Source organism: Lutra lutra, chromosome 4 (genome assembly GCF_902655055.1).
Source record: "Lutra lutra chromosome 4, mLutLut1.2, whole genome shotgun sequence".
In the NCBI taxonomy this organism is placed as follows: domain Eukaryota; kingdom Metazoa; phylum Chordata; class Mammalia; order Carnivora; family Mustelidae; genus Lutra; species Lutra lutra.
Window position 1 is genome coordinate 119955438 of NC_062281.1, and position 21567 is coordinate 119977004.

At 34.8% G+C, this 21567-nt stretch overlaps 1 protein-coding gene across 23 annotated transcripts in view; it reads left to right on the forward strand.

The window, feature by feature from the left end:
* The window catches only part of ZNF644 (zinc finger protein 644), a 129048-nt gene that overhangs the window by 80364 nt on the left and 27117 nt on the right, over positions 1–21567 (forward strand). For 15 of the 23 annotated variants that reach the window (XR_007126389.1, XM_047723704.1, XM_047723697.1 and 12 more), the window contains 3 exons: positions 1930–4967; positions 5147–5752; positions 7683–7805. The exons of 4 other annotated variants lie outside the window; for them this stretch is intronic. Coding sequence is in view for 18 of the 19 variants with exons in the window: in XM_047723704.1 (XP_047579660.1) it covers positions 1930–4967; positions 5147–5752; positions 7683–7805 (3767 nt within the window). In the remaining variant the exon portion in view is untranslated. Of the gene's footprint in view, positions 1–1929; positions 4968–5146; positions 5753–7682; positions 7806–20494; positions 20565–21567 lie in introns of all 23 variants that reach the window. 4 more of the 23 variants (XM_047723712.1, XM_047723710.1, XM_047723711.1 and 1 more) reach the window with 2 other exon arrangements.

The window sequence follows — 21567 nt, forward strand, 5'->3', positions numbered from 1 at the left end:
TTATAGAGACAGAAGATGTCATATACATATATTCTTACTATGTTTCTGAGCAAACCAGTTTGGTATCTTTAGAATGTGAACTTTTGGAAGGCTCCTATAAAGCCATTCTGGTAATGAGAATGCAGTCTCCAAGCAGACATGATATTCTCATAGTTTGTCACCCTGCTGTTCAGGGGGTACCAATGAAGTTGCTTTAAATGGGAAGCGTCTGTTCCATCTCTGAACCTCTAACACCAGAACAGATGGGTGGAACATGGAACATAGAAGGTTTTACCTCTGAGGTGGTAACAGTGAAGCCATTCATTAACACTGAATTTACCACTTCGTTAGCAGCATTGCTTCCTGTTGAGAAATACTAATATAGGCTTTCAAATTGACTGAGCATATATTTGTCTACCTCTGTGATGATAATAAATAGGAATACAAAGTAAGTGTCTTGCAGGCTAGTTTTTTAAAAATTCTGTTGTCCACTTCAGATTTGTGAGATCGTTCCTATTTGAACATTTTACTTTTTCTATGTAATTTCATGAGAAATGTCAGGAATGGATAATAGTTATAGCATCAAGGTTTGCTCTTCTTTTCATTGACATTTGCACACTCTTCCCTAACACATGTTTATGTGCTGCCCATTTTTAACTTCTGTGTATGTGATGTAGAGACTCCTGCTGGGTGCTGCATTAGCACCATTTTGGGGTGATATCATTGAATATGATCTTATTGGACGTCTATTTTTATTACTATGGAAGTTTGCCAATCTCAAAACAGAATTCTGAGGCCTAGGAGGGGCAGAAAAATTGTTGGTATAAATAATAATGCCAAAGACAGATATTTGTTGTATTTGTTTGTAATATTTGTTGTAATGAAGAACACATCTTGTGGAAAGAGTAAGCTCATACTTAGAAGAGCTTATTCTAAATTGTGAAATAAGAAAGTAATCAGAAATAATATTTTTATTCTTTAACTAGACTTAATGTTTTACAGAGCATGTATTTAGTACCATGAAAGATATTAGAAATAATGAACTGTATTGAAAATATTTTAATTTCTAAATATTAAGTTCCTCCTGTCTTAAAATAGTGTTATTTGTTATACAAATTAAAAATACTGTGGGGGGAAAAATGGGAGACTATTCTTTATCAGAGAGCAGGAACCTCGTCTGTTTTGTTTACTGCTAGTATTCCCAATAATAAAGCAGTGCCTGGCCCGTGGTAAGGGCTCAGTAAATACTTGGAGAATGAATAAACTGTACTTGCTCCCTGTACAAAAGGAAAAGAAGTACAGAGTTTTATCCAGCACTTCAGATAGTTCATACCTAGGGTTGCCAAACAGCAGGTTCTTTATATTGTACTTGAGGATTATTGGACATTTTGAAGGCCTTGCTGTCATTGCTGGGTCAAGAAGTCAGAACTATGATGGAATTTGTGTTATTTGAATGGGGTGTCTACATTTCATAGGAAGAAAACTGTTTTTCCTCTTGCATACTTTGGCTTTGATTTTGCAGTTGTGTTTTTATTCATTCAACATGGTAGTACTTTATTCACCAAATACTGCCTAAGCTCCTGTGCCAAGCACTGCACTAGATTTTAGAGATATGAGAGTGACTGTGTACAGTACCTGCCCTCGAAGAGCTTACATTCTTCCAAAGAGACAAGCAATTCCAGTATAATGTGGCCAATTCTAATGTTGCTGTTCCCTAGACATTTTGTAGATGTGCAATATGGGGTTGTTGTTGTTAAAAAATTAACCTTTGAGATACTTTTAAAGTCTTTCACATTTTTTAAAGTGTTTCTTCATTCTTAGAAAACTATTAGGATCTTGTTATAAACAGTGGAGTTACACTAATAAAAATGTGTGCTTTGAACTCTCCATACATTCTAATAGAATTTTTTCTTTCATGCAAATCTAAATTTTTTTTCTTCCATTTTCTAGACTAAATGTGTTAAATGGGCTTGCCAACAATATGGATGATGTGAAGATAAACACCGATATTACTGGTGCTAAAGAAGAACTCCTAGATAACAACAGTTTTATCTCAGACAAAGAGAGTGGAGTTCATAAACCAAAAGATTGTCAAACATCATTTCAGATAAATAATACGCTCACTCTGCCTGAAGAACTGTCAAAGGACAAATCTGAAAAAGCCTTAAGTGGAGGCCAGTCTACTCTGTTTATACATGCTGGTGCTCCTACTGTTTCTAGTGAAAACTTTATCTTGCCTAAAGGAGCTGCTGTTAATGGACCAGTTTTACACTCCTCCTTAGCTAAGACTTCCAATATGAATAAAGGCAGCGTTTCATTAACCACTGGACAACCTGTGGATCAGCCAACAACAGAATCTTGTTCAACTTTGAAGGTGGCACCTGATCTTCAACTATCTACACCACAGAAATCAAGTCAACACCAAGTTTTATTTTTGTTATCAGATGTAGCACATGCTAAAAATCCAACCCATTCCATTAAAAAACTACCTACCTCTGCTTCCGTTGGTTGTGACATTCAGAATTCAGTAGGGAGTAGTATAAAGTCAGAGAGCACTTTAATAAGTCAAGTAGAGGTGGGTGAGGATAGTGATGATTTATTGGTAAAAGATGATTGTGTCGATACATTGACAGGAATTTCCTCAGGTACAGATGAATTTAGGTCAGAAAATGACACAAACTGGGATCCCCAAAAAGAGTTCATTCAGTTTCTTATGACTAATGAAGACACAGTGGATAAAGCTCCAGTTCACTCTAAAGTAGGTCTAGAGAAAAAGAGAAAGCGAAAAATGGATGTAAGCAAGATTACTCGTTATACTGAGGATTGCTTTAGTGATTCTAATTGTATACCCAATAAGTCAAAAATGCTAGAGGTAGACTTTCTGGAACAGAATGAAGAACTACAAGCAATAGACTCACAGAAATATGCATTATCAAAAGTGAAGCCTGAATCAACTGATGAAGACTTGGAATCTGTGGATGCTTTTCAGCATCTAATTTATAACCCAGATAAGTGTGGAGAAGACAGTTCACCTGTTCATAGTAGCACTTTTCTTTCAAATACCTTAAAAAAGAAATGTGAAGAAAGTGATTCCGAGTCACCTGCTACTTTCAGCACTGAAGAGCCATCGTTCTACCCCTGTACAAAGTGCAATGTGAATTTTAGGGAGAAAAAGCACCTCCACAGGCATATGATGTATCATTTAGATGGGAATAGCCACTTTCGCCATCTTAATGTCCCAAGGCCATATGCTTGTAGAGAATGTGGACGGACATTTCGAGATCGTAACTCACTTCTAAAGCATATGATTATTCACCAAGAAAGAAGACAGAAGTTGATGGAGGAAATTCGTGAATTGAAAGAACTTCAGGATGAAGGAAGAAGTGCACGATTACAGTGCCCACAGTGTGTGTTTGGTACCAATTGCCCTAAGACATTTGTGCAGCATGCTAAAACCCATGAAAAAGATAAAAGGTACTACTGTTGTGAAGAATGTAACTTCATGGCAGTGACAGAAAATGAATTAGAATGCCATCGAGGCATTGCCCATGGAGCAGTGGTAAAATGCCCTATCGTCAGTTCTGATGTAGCCCAGAGAAAAACGCAAAAAAAGACTTTCATGAAAGATTCTATTATAGGATCATCCAAAAAATCAGCCACCTACATATGTAAGATGTGTCCTTTTACTACTTCAGCCAGAAGTATTTTAAAAAAACACGTGGAATACTTGCATTCATCATCATGCATTGATTCATTTGGTAGTCCTCTTGGACTTGATAAAAGAAAAAGTGACATTCTCGAAGAACCTATCGATATTGATAGCACTAAACCATTAATTAAACAACAGTCAACGACATTTCCAAAGAACTCTGCTTTAAAACAAGATGTAAAGCGAACATTTGGATCATCCTCACAATCAAGTAATTTTTCCAAATTCCATAAGAGACCACACAGAATACAAAAAGCTCGGAAAAGCATTGCCCAGTCAGGTGTAAACATGTGCAATCAAAACAATTCTCACAAGACTGTTATGATTAAAAGCAGCACTGACCAAAAACCGAAGTATTTCCATCAAGCAGCGAAAGAAAAATCTAATGCCAAGGCAAACAGCAACTATTTATATAGACACAAATATGAAAACTACAGGATGATCAAAAAATCAGGTGAATCATATCCTCTACATTTCAAAAAAGAAGAGCCCAGTTCATTAAATTCTTTACATCTGTTCTCGTCATCAGGTAATTCTCACAACAATAGTTTCATTTCAGACCCTCAAAACTCTGACACCAAAAGGCCGGAAAGCTTCAAAGAACACAGGCGTGTAGCTGTAAAGAGAGTAGTGAAGGAGTCTAAGAAGGAAAGTTCTGTTGGAGGAGAAGACTTAGATAGCTATCCAGATTTCTTGCATAAAATGACTGTTGTTGTTCTGCAAAAACTTAATTCCGCTGAAAAGAAAGATAGCTATGAAACAGAAGATGAAAGTTCCTGGGATAATGTTGAGCTAGGTGACTACACTACACAGGCTATAGAAGATGAAACCTATAATGATATTAATCAAGAACATGTAAACTTATTCCCGCTGTTTAAAAGCAAGGTGGAAGGTCAAGAGCCCGGAGAAAATGCTACCCTTAGTTATGATCAAAATGATGGCTTTTATTTTGAATATTATGAAGATGCTGGAACTAATAACTTTTTGCATGACATACATGATCCTCAGCATTTAGAAAATGCGGAAACTTCATTGTCAAAGCATAGTTCTGTTTTTCACTGGACTGATTTGTCTCTTGAGAAGAAATCATGTCCTTACTGCCCAGCAACATTTGAAACAGGTGTTGGATTGTCAAATCATGTTCGAGGACATCTTCACAGAGCTGGACTAAGCTATGAAGCCCGACATGTTGTATCACCAGAACAAATAGCCACGAGTGACAAAATGCAACATTTCAAAAGAACTGGCACAGGGACACCTGTTAAGCGAGTTAGAAAAGGTAAGTTTCCATGCGGATAATATGGGTTAATATGTCTGTATTCAAGTTCAAAGGATTCGAAGGTTTTGCTCAAATTTGGTCTTTTTAGAATCATCTAATTTTGTATTTCAGAATTAATTGGCTTTACAATGATCACTTTATAAAAGATTCTGATGTTACTCTTAAAAAATTTTTTTTAGCTATAGAGAAGTCTGAAACCACTTCTGAACACACTTGTCAGCTCTGTGGTGGTTGGTTTGATACTAAAATTGGATTATCGAATCATGTTAGAGGCCATCTGAAAAGACTTGGAAAGACCAAATGGGATGCTCACAAATCTCCAATCTGTGTTCTGAATGAGATGATGCAAAATGAAGAAAAATATGAAAAGATCTTGAAAGCATTGAACAGTCGTCGTATTATTCCCAGACCATTTGTAGCTCAAAAACTTGCATCAAGTGATGACTTTCTATCTCAAAATGTTATACCTCTTGAAGCATACCGTAATGGCCTAAAGACTGAAGCTTTATCAGTGTCTGCATCAGAAGAAGAAGGGCTGAGTTTCTTAAATGAATACGATGAAACAAAACCAGAACTGCCCAGTGGAAAAAAGAATCAGTCTCTTACACTGATAGAACTGCTTAAAAATAAAAGGATGGGAGAAGAAAGGAATTCTGCTATGTCTCCTCAAAAAATTCATAATCAAACTGCAAGGAAGAGATTTGTTCAGAAGTGTGTTCTTCCATTAAGTGAAGACAGTCCGTTGATGTATCAGCCACAAAGGATGGATTTGACTATGCACTCAGGTAAGAGGATGCCTATGACTGTCGTATAGAATTTAAACACAATTTATTATGCTTACTTGTATGAAATATTTGTAGAAAATACTTTCTTAGAATCCTTTTACTTAAGCTGCTTTTTTGCAGAGCAGAGATTGGTTATACTGTCATTTCTATGTAAGTCATCAGTTGATGTTCATCAGCACTGAATTCTCTGTGCCTCATTTCTTGGTCAGAATGTAAGGTGAGAACAAAAACAAACAAATAAAAAGCTGATCTGTAAAAATAAAATTTGCTATGGCTGGGGGATGGTCCTATGGATGGGAGGCCGACGTTGTTCAAAAAGCGTAGTGTTACTGAAATGGCATACCTGTCCTATATATGCCAGTGCTCCAAGGTGATAAAGTGTTGTAAAAGCTGTTGGTTTTCCTTCTGCTCAAACAAATAAACAAACAAACAAAAAATAGACTTTAAACTGAATGGATTGGTGTCTGTTGTGTGTTGTGATTAACCCGAAGAAACATCTCCCTCTCCAGTTCCTCATTATATTGTGGGATAGTTTGGTTTTGGAGAACTATTGTGAATATAAAGCATTTGTTTGGGGTTTTAGATTTTACAGTGGTGGTCTAAAGGAACAGAACAGATGGTTTAGGTTAGTGCTTGTGCACCAATAGTTTTTCCTTTTCAAAAGAATAGTTTGTGTGTGCCAGCAAGTGATGTAGCAGGTAAAATAGAAAACTGTATGTGTTCTTGCTAAGTCTGGCTTATACTTTTAGACTAGAAAAATTTTAAGTGTCTTTGTAGGTTTCTTTTGGAGGTTAAAAATGTTGAAAACGAACTTAGATGGTCTTATAACTTAGCCCTGAGTTGAATGTGTCTAAGGTAAATGTAACTGGTCAATGGATTAATAATGAATATAATTATGGTAATGTTGATTTGCTTGCTCTGGCAGACATTGGGATGGGCCAGATATTTGTATGCAGTTTTGATTAAAGGAAAGATTACCTTGTGTTATAAGTGGTCTGCAAAACTATCTTGTATGGGTTTGTGGTTAATAGGGTTCTTTCTTTTGTATGAAGTGAGTCTTTCAAAGTCAAATCTTCCACCTTTTTGAGAAGGAGAAAATGTAAGGAAGGTGTGTTAGCTGTGTTGACTAAGGTGTGGTACACTTGAGAGATGGAAAGTGTATTTGTGGCTGATTATCATGGTTACTGTTGAAGAAACCAACTGAAAGGTGTTGGGGGAGTGAGGATTGTCTTTGAAGTTAGGAGTTTCTTACTGTTTCAACATGTTTTCTTTCCTGTGATGACTAAGATGTTAGCTTGTTGATCATTTATTTAGCACAAAGATTTTTAGCAAAAAACTTCAAATCATTAACTTTCATTATTGATTGCGCATTCAGAGTAATGAACATAAAATGCCCTGAATAAAATGTTGTGTCTAACAGCTGCTCAATGGTGTGTTTTACCACCTTTTCTCCCAGCCTTCATCAGAAAGCCTAATTTAGTATTGAGCCTTTTACGGTTTTGTGGGTAAAACACTTTAATTACCACTTTGTCAACTAGACTTTTTAATTCTTTTTATTGGTAATGTTGTAAGCTTTGAAACTTCTCAACTGAACTGTGCTCTTCAAATCACAGGATTGTATTTTAGGTTTAGGAAATGATCTGCGTAACACAGAAATCTGCAAGAAAGTGATAATAAGTGTTAAATCCAGAGGAGCTCAGAGGTTCATGGCACTCCTCTTCCACATTTCCAAAGAGCATGGGTTGGCTCTAAATACTAACAACAAACTAATCATAGTTAACTTAATTCCCCCTCCTTATTTTAAGTTAAGCTAATTCAATGAACGTTTTTTAAAACCATCCTTACTGTGGTACTTTTCTTCACGCTTTTAGCTAAGAAAATTTCACTTTTTGAAGTGAGAACTGGATTATAGTTTTCTTTTGAATGATAGGTATGCCTGTGAAGCTTAGAACATGTGTGCATTGCAATACGACGTTTACAAGTGCTGTTAGCCTGTCCAACCACTTACGCGCTTATGCACGAAAGAAGAGTGCTGGACTTTTGACTGGTACAGGTATGTTTGAACAGATAACACAGCAAGTCTGCTTGGTACAGTACACTTTTTTTCTCACCAGACTGGTGCTAGTTCAGATGATATTTATAGCTTTCTTTGGTAAGCACAGTTGAGACTGAATATATATTAAATTTCAGCAACTTGTAAACTGTTAGATATAATTTTAAGGAAGTTATTCTTTTTCATTTGGCTCTTATCGACTTGATTTAGGGGAAAAGAAAACCAACAGAGGTGTGGAACTTTTGAGTCTACAGAACTCCCATTGATTTTTAAATTATACAATTTTTGATTTTTAAAATTTATTTTTATTAGTGGATTCCAGTAAGGCACCTCTCTTTGGTAAAATAGATGGTAGTTCTAGCTTGAGGAAATGCTTTATTAGGAAAGGAAATTACTGTGAAATTTCAAATATGTAGGTTAATTAGAAAACTAAGCAAAACTTAAGGAATTTTCATTAGTTTATAGATCAGGTCTTTATAAAGAGACAAGCCTTAATAATGGCCCATGTTGACAACTGAATAGATTTTTCTTTTAGTGCTCCTAAACTATGTTTAGGATTAATAAATATAGCCAAGCACATAAATGTTAACATGCACATTTCTGTGTTATTTTTGGTTGGTTAGCCCAGCCTTGCAGATAACCTCTTCATATTGCTAGCCTGTGAAGAATTTTATTAACTTACTCACATGTAATACTGCTTCTTACCCTACAAAATGCCTTGCTCTTTTTATTTGTAGCCTTTCAAGCTACCCTGCTTTAGCAAATCCCATTTTGCTCACGTCTTAAAATATACCCTCTTTCCTAAATATATCCACATAAATCCTTTTGACTAAAATTCTCCTTCCAATCTCTTTATTTCTCTTGCTCTTTGAGATCACTGCCTTCTGCTTTCTTCTAGTTGTTGTTTTCCCAACTTTTTCGTTCTTCCTCATGTCTTTCTATGGCTTACATCCAATATGTTCTTGCTACCAAAGAGACACTTGTTTTCATACTAATGTCTTTCTTTCTTCTGCTTCTTTGCTTTATCCTTTGACTTGATATACAAATGACCAGGGATGACCGTTGACTGTATTAAAAAGGATAGAGTGAGTTTTACTTTACTGGATTATAACCTCTTACTGTGAAATTTTAGTTTTTGTGAGATTACTCCTACCTTCATCAGCCTTGGAAGGTGATTGCTGCTGACATTAGAAGCAGGGAGGCAGTAAAAATAAAAGACTGTGGAAACAGAAATTCATCATTGTTATCATAATCACTAACTTTTATTGAACATTTACTATGTGTCAGGCACTGTGCTGTGCAATTTTCATGCGTAATATATAGCTTCACAACCACCGTATGAGTTGTAGGTACAATAATTTTACAGGACACTGGGGCTTAGAGAACTTAAGCAAGTTACCCAAACTTATGTAGTTATTAATAGCAAAGTTGAAAAATCTAGGCTATCTTATCTTAGACCTCTGTTTGTAATAATCACTATTGTCTGCCACGTATAGAACATAAGTAATTGGAAATCCTAAAATGAAGTTCACTTTAAGGTGGGGAGCATTCTGCTGAAGACTGAATAAATAAGAGTCTTAGAAAGAACAGGGACCCACGAAACAGGCCTGGAGTAGATTTTAGAGGACTTTAGAGAAATGTTTCAGTCTGACTATTCAGACAGATAATTGCAAATACTCAATGAGGTACATCTCTCCAGTACAGATTTTGTATGCCATTAAAAAATGGCTTTACCTCATCTGAAAATCTTTCAAAATGTAGGATTAATTATTTATAAATAACTGAGCATAAGCCTCCACTGACCAAGGGTGCATTCTCAAAAATACTTTATTATCTAAAAAATGTCATTATTAAAGGAAAAAAGTAATATAGGATGAATGGGAATATATTTCTTTGGGCATCAAGGAGAAAAAGAGGATGTTACTCTTTTTTTTTTTTTTAAGATTTTATTTATTTATTCGACAGACAGAGATCACAAGTAGGCAGAGAGGCAGTCAGAGAGGGAGAAGCAGGCTCCCCGCTGAGCAGAGAGCCCCATGATGCAGGGCTCAACCCCAGGACCCTGAGATCATGACCTGAGCCGAAGGCAGAGGCTTTAACCCACTGAGCCACCCAGGCGCCCCGAGGATATTACTTTTTAAAGAACTTTAATACTAACCAAAATGTCAGAAGTATTAGAAAATATAAATTGTGCGTTTTGCAGTCCTAAGGCAAAGAGAAAGGAAATGAAAACCTGAAGAAAGTCTAGGATGGCATTTTTCACAGCCCACACCTACTTTTAAGAAAAATTTTAAAATGCATGCACCCTTTTTTTTTTTTTTTAAGAAATTCTGATACTTTCCCCCTGATTTTTTGAAAGCTTCTTGACCAGTAGAGCTACATGGAATATGTATTTGCTACTTACTTATGCCTACTAAGAAGTTTTTTTTATCAGCTTTAGTGACATTTTTCATTTTCCAAGTGGGAACATTGTATTTTATATTTATAAATTCCACGTGCCTATTTTCTTTTCCCATATCAGTTTCATGGTATAAGTCAGTGGTCCCAACCTTTAGTTTCTGGAGAGTTGCACTGGATTGTTATAAGGGATTCATCAATTCATATGAATAGCAAACATTATTTTTCAAGAATATGTTGATGATGTTTTGATGAAAGAAATACAAAATTGTGTTTAAAAAAACCTTACCTTAATCCAAGTAGATTATAAAGCTGAAACAATGTAAGAAAATATGTAGGACTAAAGCCTCCATAAGAATGTCTGGTACTTAATTCAAGTAGTCTTCATTCATGTGGATGTGGCCTCCTCTTGAACAAAAAGCTTAGGTATCCCTAGAGTAAATGCTAGCAGTCTGCAGTCTGCGGTCTCTGGTCTGCAGTCTTCGGTCTTCAGTCTTCGGTCTTCAGTCTGCATGGTTACCTAGGATAGAACAAATCCCCAAGCCGCCTCTTCTATGGGAACTAGCAGTCTGTTGGGGGAGATAAATATTCTAGCTAGCCTGAATAGACCAAAAAGGATGCTCCTCTCCTTCCCCAAATAGCTATTTATTTGAGGACTCACATAATTCTGATGTGATAGTTCTCAATCTTTTTTGGATCATTGACCTCTTTGAGAATTATGAAAGCTGTGGGCCCCATCCCAGAAACATGTACTTATTCAGCCACAGATAAAAAGTTTTCTGTACACAAGTTTTGTATCTCTTGAAGGTTATCATCTATAGACCCTTCTTCCTCTGGTGGAAAGCTGAGAAAGAGGAGATGACAAAAGAAAAATGAAGTAGAATGTAGTAGAAAGGACACAGAACTAGGTATCAGGAACCCTAAAAAAATCTTTTTTTTTTTTTAATATGAGTTAGAAAATAGTTAAAATGCCGGAACTGTGTAACATCAAAACTAATTTATATGGTCACAAATATAAATTAAAATATAATATGCTTCATAATTTTAGTAAAAGGACATGATGAGTAATAAAGTAAGAAAGCTTAGAATTGAAGACATGGAAGGGTAGCCATTACTTGGGACAGAGTTAAACTATCAAAAAAGAGTAGACTTCATTTTGCCCAGAACTGATCCAATTTGTAATCCATAGAGCAGGTTCAAATAATTTATATAATAATTTCCATGCAATTGTGGATAATCATTTATGAAGCATTTTTTTAAACTTTTTTTAAAATGGATTTTTGTCTAACGAGAATAGTGCCAAAGGGTTTACTTTATTGTAAATTCAAGGCATACTTCTAAATAGGAATTTATTACAGTTAAGATAGACTATACTCTTAGTAAAATTCTTTTTCAGGTTTTGTTCTCTTTAGATTAACTGCTCATGTAAATTTTTTCTGGTTAATTCTTTCTACAGTGTAATAAGAACATTACATAATTTTCATTAAGAATCAGAAATCTTATGTAGTTCATATTAAATGCTTTTAGACTTTTAATTTTACTATTGACTTTTTTGTGTTTAATATTTAAATTAAATGATATCCTTTTTATACTGGCAGTATTAAAAACACAGCATTACTAAGTTATTAATAGAGTGACTGTACACACTGGGTTAGCTCTGTTGTCCCAACCAAGTAATAGAAAAGTACCTCTTTTCATAAGTGTCCGGGATTGGACAATAAATTATATGATCACTTTTGTTATTAAAGTTTCTAAAATATTTAAAATTATTTAAGGCAGAGTATATTCTATCAATGCCATTAAAAAGAACCAGAAAAGAAAAATATTTTGAGATCAAAGTAAGAGTGAATTCTAATAGGTAAAGAGAAGGAAATAAAGTCTGAGTAGGTTGTTGTGAAAGGAAATGTATCAGTAAGGTAAATGCATGTTTGCAGTATGCTTTCCTGTGGTACAGAGCCATGTTATCTCTTGGAAAGAAGAAAGAGTAACAGTGGTGTTCAGCACTTTTATTGGAGCTCCATTTTACATCTTAACCCTCTATACAAACCCATATTAATACACATACTCATTTGTTCACTCATTATTCACCTGAATTGAATGTGATATACTCTAATATTTCTATTTTATTCTATTTCATTAAAAATAATGCTAGTCATGACCCAGTAAATTGATTTACTACCTACTAAGAAGTTACTACCCACAGGTTGAAAATACTCCCCTTAAGTAACTTTTTCTCTTAGGGACTAGTACTGACCAGAATCAACAATAGTAACATTTAAGAAATCACAATACTACTTCTATGGCAACAAGTAATTTTTCTTTACTCTTTGTATTCAAATGTTTATCTGTAGATCACATTTTTAAAATAAAATGCTGGCCTCCAATATTTAAAGTAAATTGGAGATTTCTAGTTACTTAAAATTAATGCAAGAAAAACTTTTTTTTTTTTTTCTTTTTAAGAAGGGGTGGGGCAGAGGGAAAGAGAAAGAGAGAAGGCCAAGTAGGTTGCACATGTCCAGCGCAGAGCCCAACACAGGGATTGATCCCACAACCCTGAGATCGTGACCAGAGCCAAAACCAGGAGTTGAACACTTAACTGACTCAGCCACCCAGGTGCCCCTGAAAACATTTTTATATGCAAATATATTTGGGGGAAGGGCTTCATTTCATTACCTTCAGAATACTTCCGTGACATTTTAGAAGTAATGCAGGATTATTGCTATTCTACACCAATAGACTCACCACCATCATAATTAATAAATAACTTCCAATGAGAAAAAGAGAACTTAAAAATTGATACTAGAAAGTCTTTCAGTCAATACCACCAGTGCAATATATCTACATTCTTTTTTTAGTAAAGTCAGTGTTTTATTTTTCAGACCATCCACTTTTAAGTGGATTAGTAGATTGTGTGTTACTTAATAGGGTCTTTTGACTGTTTTCAGCTTTAATATAATTGGCCATAGAGGCCTACAACAACAAGTGCTAATGAATGTGTAACACAGTGCCAGGTGCTGAGTGCGTGGATAAGCCACCAGAAAGTAATTCTTCTATTGTGGAAAGTGCTATAGGAACGCTTTTCTCCTGTGGTGGAAAGAAAAAAATAGTATTGTGAAAGCTCAAGATAGCATTAAAGTATTTGTCTTTTTGTGAGTGATTCTGCAGTTTTTTAAAAATTATTATATTGCGGGGCGCCTGGGTGGCTCAGTGGGTTAAGCCGCTGCCTTCGGCTCAGGTCATGATCCCAGGTCCTGGGTTCGAGCCCCACGTCGGGCTTTCTGCTCAGCAGGGAGCCTGCTTCCTCCTCTCTCTCTGCCTGCCTCTCTGCCTACTTGTGATTTCTCTCTGTCAAATAAATAAATAAAATCTTTAAAAAAAAATTATTATATTGCATCTTGAGGAAATTGCATGTTTTTGTAGTGATTCATTCCGCCTGAAAAAGTAGTAGAAACAGAACATTTTTTATCTTACGATGATCAAACTTTAAAGGAGCAAACTGGCTTTTAGTTAAAAGAGATACCTTTGTAATTACTCTAGACTAGGCTATATGGAGGATACAGGAGAAGTATGAAAACATGTCCCTGTTATCAGAGAACTTAGGAGAGCATTATTGGCAACACGTATAAAACTATCAAAATTAGAGCTATGCAAGGTAATATACAAGTGAATGGAAGTAAAGTATATGTGCTATAGGAGATAAAGGTGTTTATTTTACTTTAGGCTTTTTGAGGGGAGCTGGGAATTAAGTTGGGTTCTTTTTTCCTGCTGTCTCACAATTTGTCTCATTTTTAAATAGAGCCTCAAAAAGAAGGAAAAAGGAAAAGTAAGAGTAGTTCATGTTGCTATGTTTCTTGTCATTATGTTTAAAGTGAGAGATTAAAAGTGGTAGTCAGAAAATTTTCATTCTTTAAACAAAATTTTAGTTACTATATCGTATACCAGGACAGTGCTAGCTCTGAGGGGGTAAAGACCCTTTACTTGAGCTGCATAAACATACTCATGATCCTGGGGGATAAGTACAACTGCACTAACATGGAAAAGTTGATAAGGTTTCATCTAGACCCTAGACTTGATGGATGAGTAGTTTTAGGAGGAAGAGATGAAATAGAACATTCTAGGTAGAGCGAAGGACATAGTTGAGGCACAAAGGGATGAAATTTTGAGTTCAGGAGGTACTGGAAGATTGAATTACAGGTATTTGGGAACACAGTAATGAAAGAAAGGTAGCGTTGATGCTTTGAATCCTTGCTAAAAATTTTAGGAAATCGTGGAAGGATTTTTTGAAATAGGGGAATAATGTGGTCAAACTTTATTTTAAAGTTATCCCTGATAAAGTGGAAGATAGGTTTCTGTATTTTCTTGGCTCTAACTTACCTCTGTAGTACTGTTCCTCATTAAAAGTGTATGTCTCTATATATTTGCACAATAACGTACCATCATTCAACATTAGCACATTAAATTGTTCAAGTAGAATAAATTTTCCAGGTATTCAAAGACTAGTTTCACAGTTAATTTTATCCTAACCATTTTGATGATGTTTCTAAAATGTTCTTATTTCTGCCTTGTGAAACTGTAGACTGACTATAATTTAATCATTTGGTAAATAAGAGTCACCCTTATGTTTTATAATTCCAGCAAGAAATGGGCTGTTTGCCCACAATACTAAAAATTGATTGTCTCATTTATTCACTAATTCAACAGGCAATTTTTTCAGTTCCTGCTTGGTTTATGCATTGTGCTCTAAGTACTACAGAGATAAATTGGATCTTATAGTAGAAGCACATTACACATAACTGTAATACAGGACAAATTTTAAGGGCCATTGGAGAGATACACCTCTCCTCATGATATACTGTGGAAGTTCAGAGGAGGAGGGAAGGTACTTTCAGCTGGACCAGGACCCAGCAAGGCTTTTGGAAGTAACTTTTGATTTGGACCCTGAGGATAGCTAATTGAAATGGAAATAGGGATGGGGTAGGGAAGAAGCTTACCTACAGGAGGGAGCAACTTGGGACAGTGGGAAGTTTATTGAAAATATGAGGAAGTAGGAAGTAGAGATGGATGGATAAAGGATATGGAATGCTAATCTCTGGTGATGGAATTAACTTTGTAGTAAGGAAAAAGTGAAGTTTTGTGGGGGTTTGGAGGATTTTTTTTTTTTTTTTTAAGAATTTGAGAAAAGTTAAAGGATTTGCTGGGGAGGTGGAGAAATTGTAAGTGAGGTCATTTTAGGAGTCCTGAACCAGGACAATGACTATGAATGTAAAGGAAAGGTAATATTATGGAAGTAAGATAAGAATTCTGCAGATTGGTTAGAGGTGGAAGAGTAAGAGGACAGAGATAGAGATGACTCAGATTTTAAATCATGTTACCAGGAGATGGTTATACCAGTCAGTATAGTTAATGAATCTGCTACCATGGTGTTTCTAAGCAAAGGGTAGACTTCATTACTTATCCAGCGATATGTTATCATCTAGCTATTCACTGTAACAAAGCAAATAACCACACTTATTCAGTCAGTAAATTTGTGTTTAGGAGAGTGGAACCCTGAAGAGTTTTGTACCATTGTAGCCCAAAATATTTATATTTTATGATACCTGCTTTTGATGTCATTAGTTATAAAATTCGAGAACTCTATTTGGTTGATAATCTTTTTTTACTAACAACTTGTTTTTCATAAAAATCTTAACTAGTCCCCTACCATTCTTGTTCATTCTGTTACAATTTCTGAGTTTTGCTTTTTATATCTTGTTTGATTTTTTTTAACAATTGTATTAACCTAGATTTTTATATATTTGGATTTTTTAACATGTCTAATACCTTTATATCCTTTGTTGTAATGTTTTCTGTTTGCTATGATTTCTATTCTAACATGAATTTTCTAATGCTATTTATAATCTGGATTAAGATATAATTATACCTTACAAGTAACAAGGCATGTTCTGGCCATTAAATGACTTTATGGAAATAATAAAACAATACACAGACTTTCTTTTGGAGGTAAGGGCAAGAGGATGACTTGATGGAGGCTATTGTTCCCTCATGTATCTAAGAAGTGGAAAAATAGTATTCACTCTTTCTTTGTTGTGTCTGGAATTTGAGGAATAAGTTTAATTTTTGCTGTGCAATGTTTAGAATATATATTTAATTGTGGCCTTAGCTGGAAGTTAACTCAAAGCAGAAGATACCTGGTCAGCACCATGTTTAATTATAGTTTGGGTTTTGGCTAGAATGTGTAAACACTTCAAAATTACTTTAAAAAAAAAAATCAGATCTATTGGGATTTGTGCATTTGTGACCTTTAGATATACCGTTATAATTATTGCGCGCCCTGTATAACTTGGACATGTTTATAGTAAAGATAATTTATGGCAATATTAAAGTAACGTGGTTTCATTACCTAATTTTATAATCAGAAACATGTATTTAATTACTCCTACTAAATATAAAATGATTTATTTTGAAAATACTAAGGCTTTTAGGGGTCAAGGGAGTGTGATTATATACAAATAATTCTAAACAAAAGTTTTATAACAGATTAGTTATATATTTTAATGTTTATTCCAATTTTAGATGTGTCTTAGTTTTGGAAGAGTGGTTGATATTGGTAAGTGCATATTTTGCTTTAGTAAAACAGCATGCGAGTCCAACCCACTTAAGGAATTTTAAATGTTTTTTTCCTAACCTGTTACCACAGAGAAATAATAAATTTGCTATCCTTATTAACTCTTAACTGACCAGTAAACAACTTGTAGCCAGGGTATTATTAGCTTTTAGCTTTTGACAAGCTGGAAAAACTAGTCTGCTTGCAGTTTCTTTGTTTATAAAAATCTATCTACTTACCTTTAGCTTTTTCCTTCACCTAAGGGACTGTTGCTCAGAATATTCTTTTACAAATATCTCCCCTACTTTGAAATAGCAGAGACTTCTACAAATTGAATGTACCTTTTTTCTCCCAAGTAGACCTAAGCTTAAATAAAGGCTACCTTCATTTGCTTGAACTCATTCTCTGAACCAAGGATAGAAGGCTGTTCCTACCCTTAATATAATCCTTAATATGTAGGGCAAAGTCAAGCTACCTGCCTCTTTTAGATTAATACTTTAAGTAATAAACCTCATACTTAAAGCAAAGGAAATCTGCTTTTCACATATTTTGCATTCCTTCCTCTTCTAGGTAGAATGTTAAATCATGCAGGATCTAATTAACTTTGCCATGATTGCTCTGTGATTCTGGGTTAGTTATACTTTTAGTTACTGAGAATGGAAACTCTAAAAATTGATGAAAGTAACATATAGGATCCTGGAAAAAATATCCAATTTTGGAGTGAAACTGTCAAGAGAAAATAATGGTGGAAATATACTTCTGAGGTTGCTAATTGTATATCTATCTATATGCTTAATTCTGATTGGAAGGGGAACATTGCTTTTCATGACAATAAACCCCTTAAACTGCTTTATATGTATCTTGGGAATAATGACTGGTTTGATTATGGCAGTATACCTAGAAACAAAAAATTGGTATAGGGAGTAGGAAAGTCCTTTCCATTTTAATGGGCTATAGAGAGTGGGATTTAATGATTTTTCTCTTAATAGCTATTTTTTTTAATGAGCCAAGAGATTAAGAGGTGGAGCTGAGGGGCTGCCTTTCTCATTTAGAGTGGTAGGTACTCAGGAACCAGATCTGGCTACGTAATATGCAGGATCCAGTGCAAAATGAAGATGTAACGTCTCATGTTAAAAAACTATTAAGAATTTGAAGACCGCATACGACAACAGTATTTACCAAGTATGGGATCCTATGTGACTGCACAAGTCATATACCCATGAAGTCTTATAGGTACTTTTTGCAAAGAAAAGAGCGTACACTGAAGAAGTAAGAATTTGGCTTCCTCTCTCCCCCATCCCTATTTTATACAAGGTAACATGTTTCTTCTCCCATCCCCCCAAAAGCAATGTTCCCTTTTCAGTTGGGGCTGAGGGAAAGAAAATGCTCTTTGCACAGTTCTTTATATGATTGGGACTTATGAACTTTGAAGGATTAATTATAGCAACTAGAACTGAGTTTATTTATCATCTCAAATTTGTGTGCCCCTTGGGACATATGCATTCTCCTCCCAACTTTTGCATTGCTGTAACTTACCCCTCTACCAGTGTGTTAATGGTGGTGGAATGATGTCTTTCATGCTTCCATCTTTTTATTCCTACTGTCTTCCTGAATGAGTTCTTAGCTGTTGTTGCTGCCTACCATCTTATACAGGCCAACTAGATGAAGAAGACCTTTTCTACTCTCTAGTAGAGCTATACCATACCTCTTATTTTGGATGTATATAACCTAGCCATTGTATTAATTTTCACTTTACTCCAGAGATGCCAAAAACCAGTTAGGAACAAAACAAATGAGATGGGACTTTCAATTGTAGGGGAGGATGACTGCAAATAAAAATATTTTGGAGGTAAATGTCAACTTAGTTATGATGTGCTTCTTTACCACACTGAAGCTTCAGATGTTTCTAAGAAATAAATTCTCGTATTTGGAGGTCATTTGTGTAGTGAACTAAAAAGAAAATGAAATTCAAACAGATGTATGTAATGGGAAGAAAGGTGGAAAGGTCAAAAGGACTTATTGTTGGAGCCCAAAGTAAATTCTTTTTCTTCTAGGTATAAAACTAAATAAGGCTCAGAAAACAAACTCGAATTTGTATCTCTTGTGTTACTCATTGATTTGCTTTTAACTGATTTGGTTTTAGTGCTTTAGACACATTTGTTGTTGTTGTTGTTGCTTTTGCTGTTGTGTATTTTGTAGCATAGCAGTATGGTGTTCTTTTTGAGCATTCATAAGTCTACTCTATTTCTCTTTCATTCCTATTTGATCAAACAGCTGTTTTACTGAAAGAAAAGGTATACTCTAAAACTTTGTATATAGCCTTACAGGATAATTTATTTTCCTTACAAGTAAAATACTCTCAGTAGCAAATCAGATCCTTTATAAATCAGATAACTGCAAAGATGTTTTCAACAGTCTTCTAGTTAAAATTGATCACTTTTCTGCCCCCTTTCCCCAGTAGGTGCCTTAGGACGGTTTGAATGATTTTGTTCCTTTATAAAATGCAGTTAAACTCAAGGAGAAGAAAATCAAGATTCTAAAACCAGTCTAATATTTTGTGTAAATTTTAAGTATAGAAACATTGGTAGATTTAAAATATTTTGGAAGAGATAAAAAAGTGTGCGTGTTTTTAATTTTTGACACTTAACAAATAAAATCCTGTTACAAAGAAAGACTTTATATAAAGTTATGTATTTGGCAGATTATTAATATAAACAACTTTGTTAAACCTTTGGCTATTTATCACAAATATTGATAAGCCCCATTATACTAAAACTGGATGGGTTAGTGTTCTGTTTTTAATGTTCTAGTGACTCCTGGTGCAGGCCAGAATAAAACTGCTTTTCCCTTTAGATACAATAAAAATTGTTGAATGAGAACATTTGTATAATATGTTTGTGCATCATCTTTTTCATTTAGTGGAACATTTTGCGTAAATCATCTTTTTCATGTAGAAAATACCACATGGATGTCCCCTTTGTGTGCATATTAACATATTAAATACTAATTTTTTTGCAGATTTTTCTAAAACATTTGGGCAGTAATGCAGGGGTGAAGTTTGGATGTTGGTATTAGAAAAAACTATTCTTGTAAAATGTATTCATGTTTTACCATCTAAAATAAATAAGTGATGTTTCAGGGGATAAGAAATTTAAAAATGATCATGGAGATATGATATGATCAAGGTATTTAGGTGTAACTACCAGAGGTCCCAAGTTTTTCATATCCTTACTTTATGGACAAACTTCCAAGGATGCCCAATGCATGTGATTCTCTAAACTTACTTGGAATCCTGGGTAATGGAGATTCTCAATCATATGCTGGCAGAGTTCTCTTACTTTCCAAAGTCATACTTTCAAATATTAAATTACTATGAAAGCCTGTGACATTGTCATTTAAAATTTAGATCTGATCATTCGTAAAATCTCGGTTTCTAGAGTCCATACAACATCAAAAGTCAGAAAATTTCTTTTTCCTGTATTAAAGTCAAAACATTTCTATATCTCAAACGTCCATTTCCATTTTTTAAAAATTATAGCATCTAAATATAACTGACAAAACATTCTATTGCCTACTTGCGCATCACCCTCTGCCCTTTTCCCTCAATTTGCTTTACACATTTAACATTAGCATTCTGTGAACAGATTTTTAAAGGATTGTTATAATGCATTCTGTTTGTATCCTACAGTAATTTATTTACATTTTAAAAGGAATTTGAATACACTGTGGCAATTTTGACAACCAGCAAGCTCATCAAAGTAAGATTCTCCCTATAATCTCATGATAAACCAAATGCTTACTCTGTTCCACATAACAAAGACAGGGATTGTGTGTGGTTTACCTTTTAGATAGGGAAAGATTAGCTGACATCTAGTAGCACTTAACCCTTTGAGTTCCCTAAACTCTTTACTTCTAGTGTATGAATTGCTCTATGCTTTAAAATCCACTTAAATTCAGATTGCTTACCAGTGCAACTAGGAAACAGAAGGTACTAATTACAAAGTACTTGATACCTCACTCTTCCTACTGGTTGTGAAGAACTTAGTTTCCACATCTGTAGACTGATCAATGAAGAATTTCCATGTGACTGTTAGCAACATACTCATTTAAACAAATGACCCACAGGTGTTTTGCAGGAATGCTACCTGTATTGCATAGTGGTAGAACAAATTTCCATTCATATGCTGTCTAAATGTCAAAGGTTAAAAATTTGGGTTTTCCTTTGTTTTTTACACCAGAAATATTTGTTGAGTTTCTATGTGCCAGGCTCTTGATTGAAATAATTAATAATTTGTAAGATTTTTCTATTCCAGATTTTGATTGTTTAGCTTTGAATTAGCTATTCTTAACTTGATTTCCTGCAGTTCTTTACTTACTAGATTCTTCTTCTGAGCATAAGCAAGGGAATACTCTGGGCCCAAGCAGGATTTTACTTTTAAAGAGGCAGGTGACAAGAAGCAGAAACCAGCAGCTTGAATGAGATTTATCTAGGCTTCTCATGGTTTTTTAATTTTCTATATGACATTTCTGTTAGCATTGTCACTTGACTACTGTAAGGAACTGTGTTTACTGGTTTTGTAATAGTAGCATCTATTCTTTTGGAATCTGGACTTGGAACAACTCATTTCATAGAATCCTTGAATAGCCAGTTCCTATTCTCTCTTACCTAGAATTTTCCAGGGGATTTCATGTGACAGGTTAACAGAAGAAAAGCCATTTGTGTAACTCTTCTGTTACATTTGTTTCCCTCCCCCTTGGATC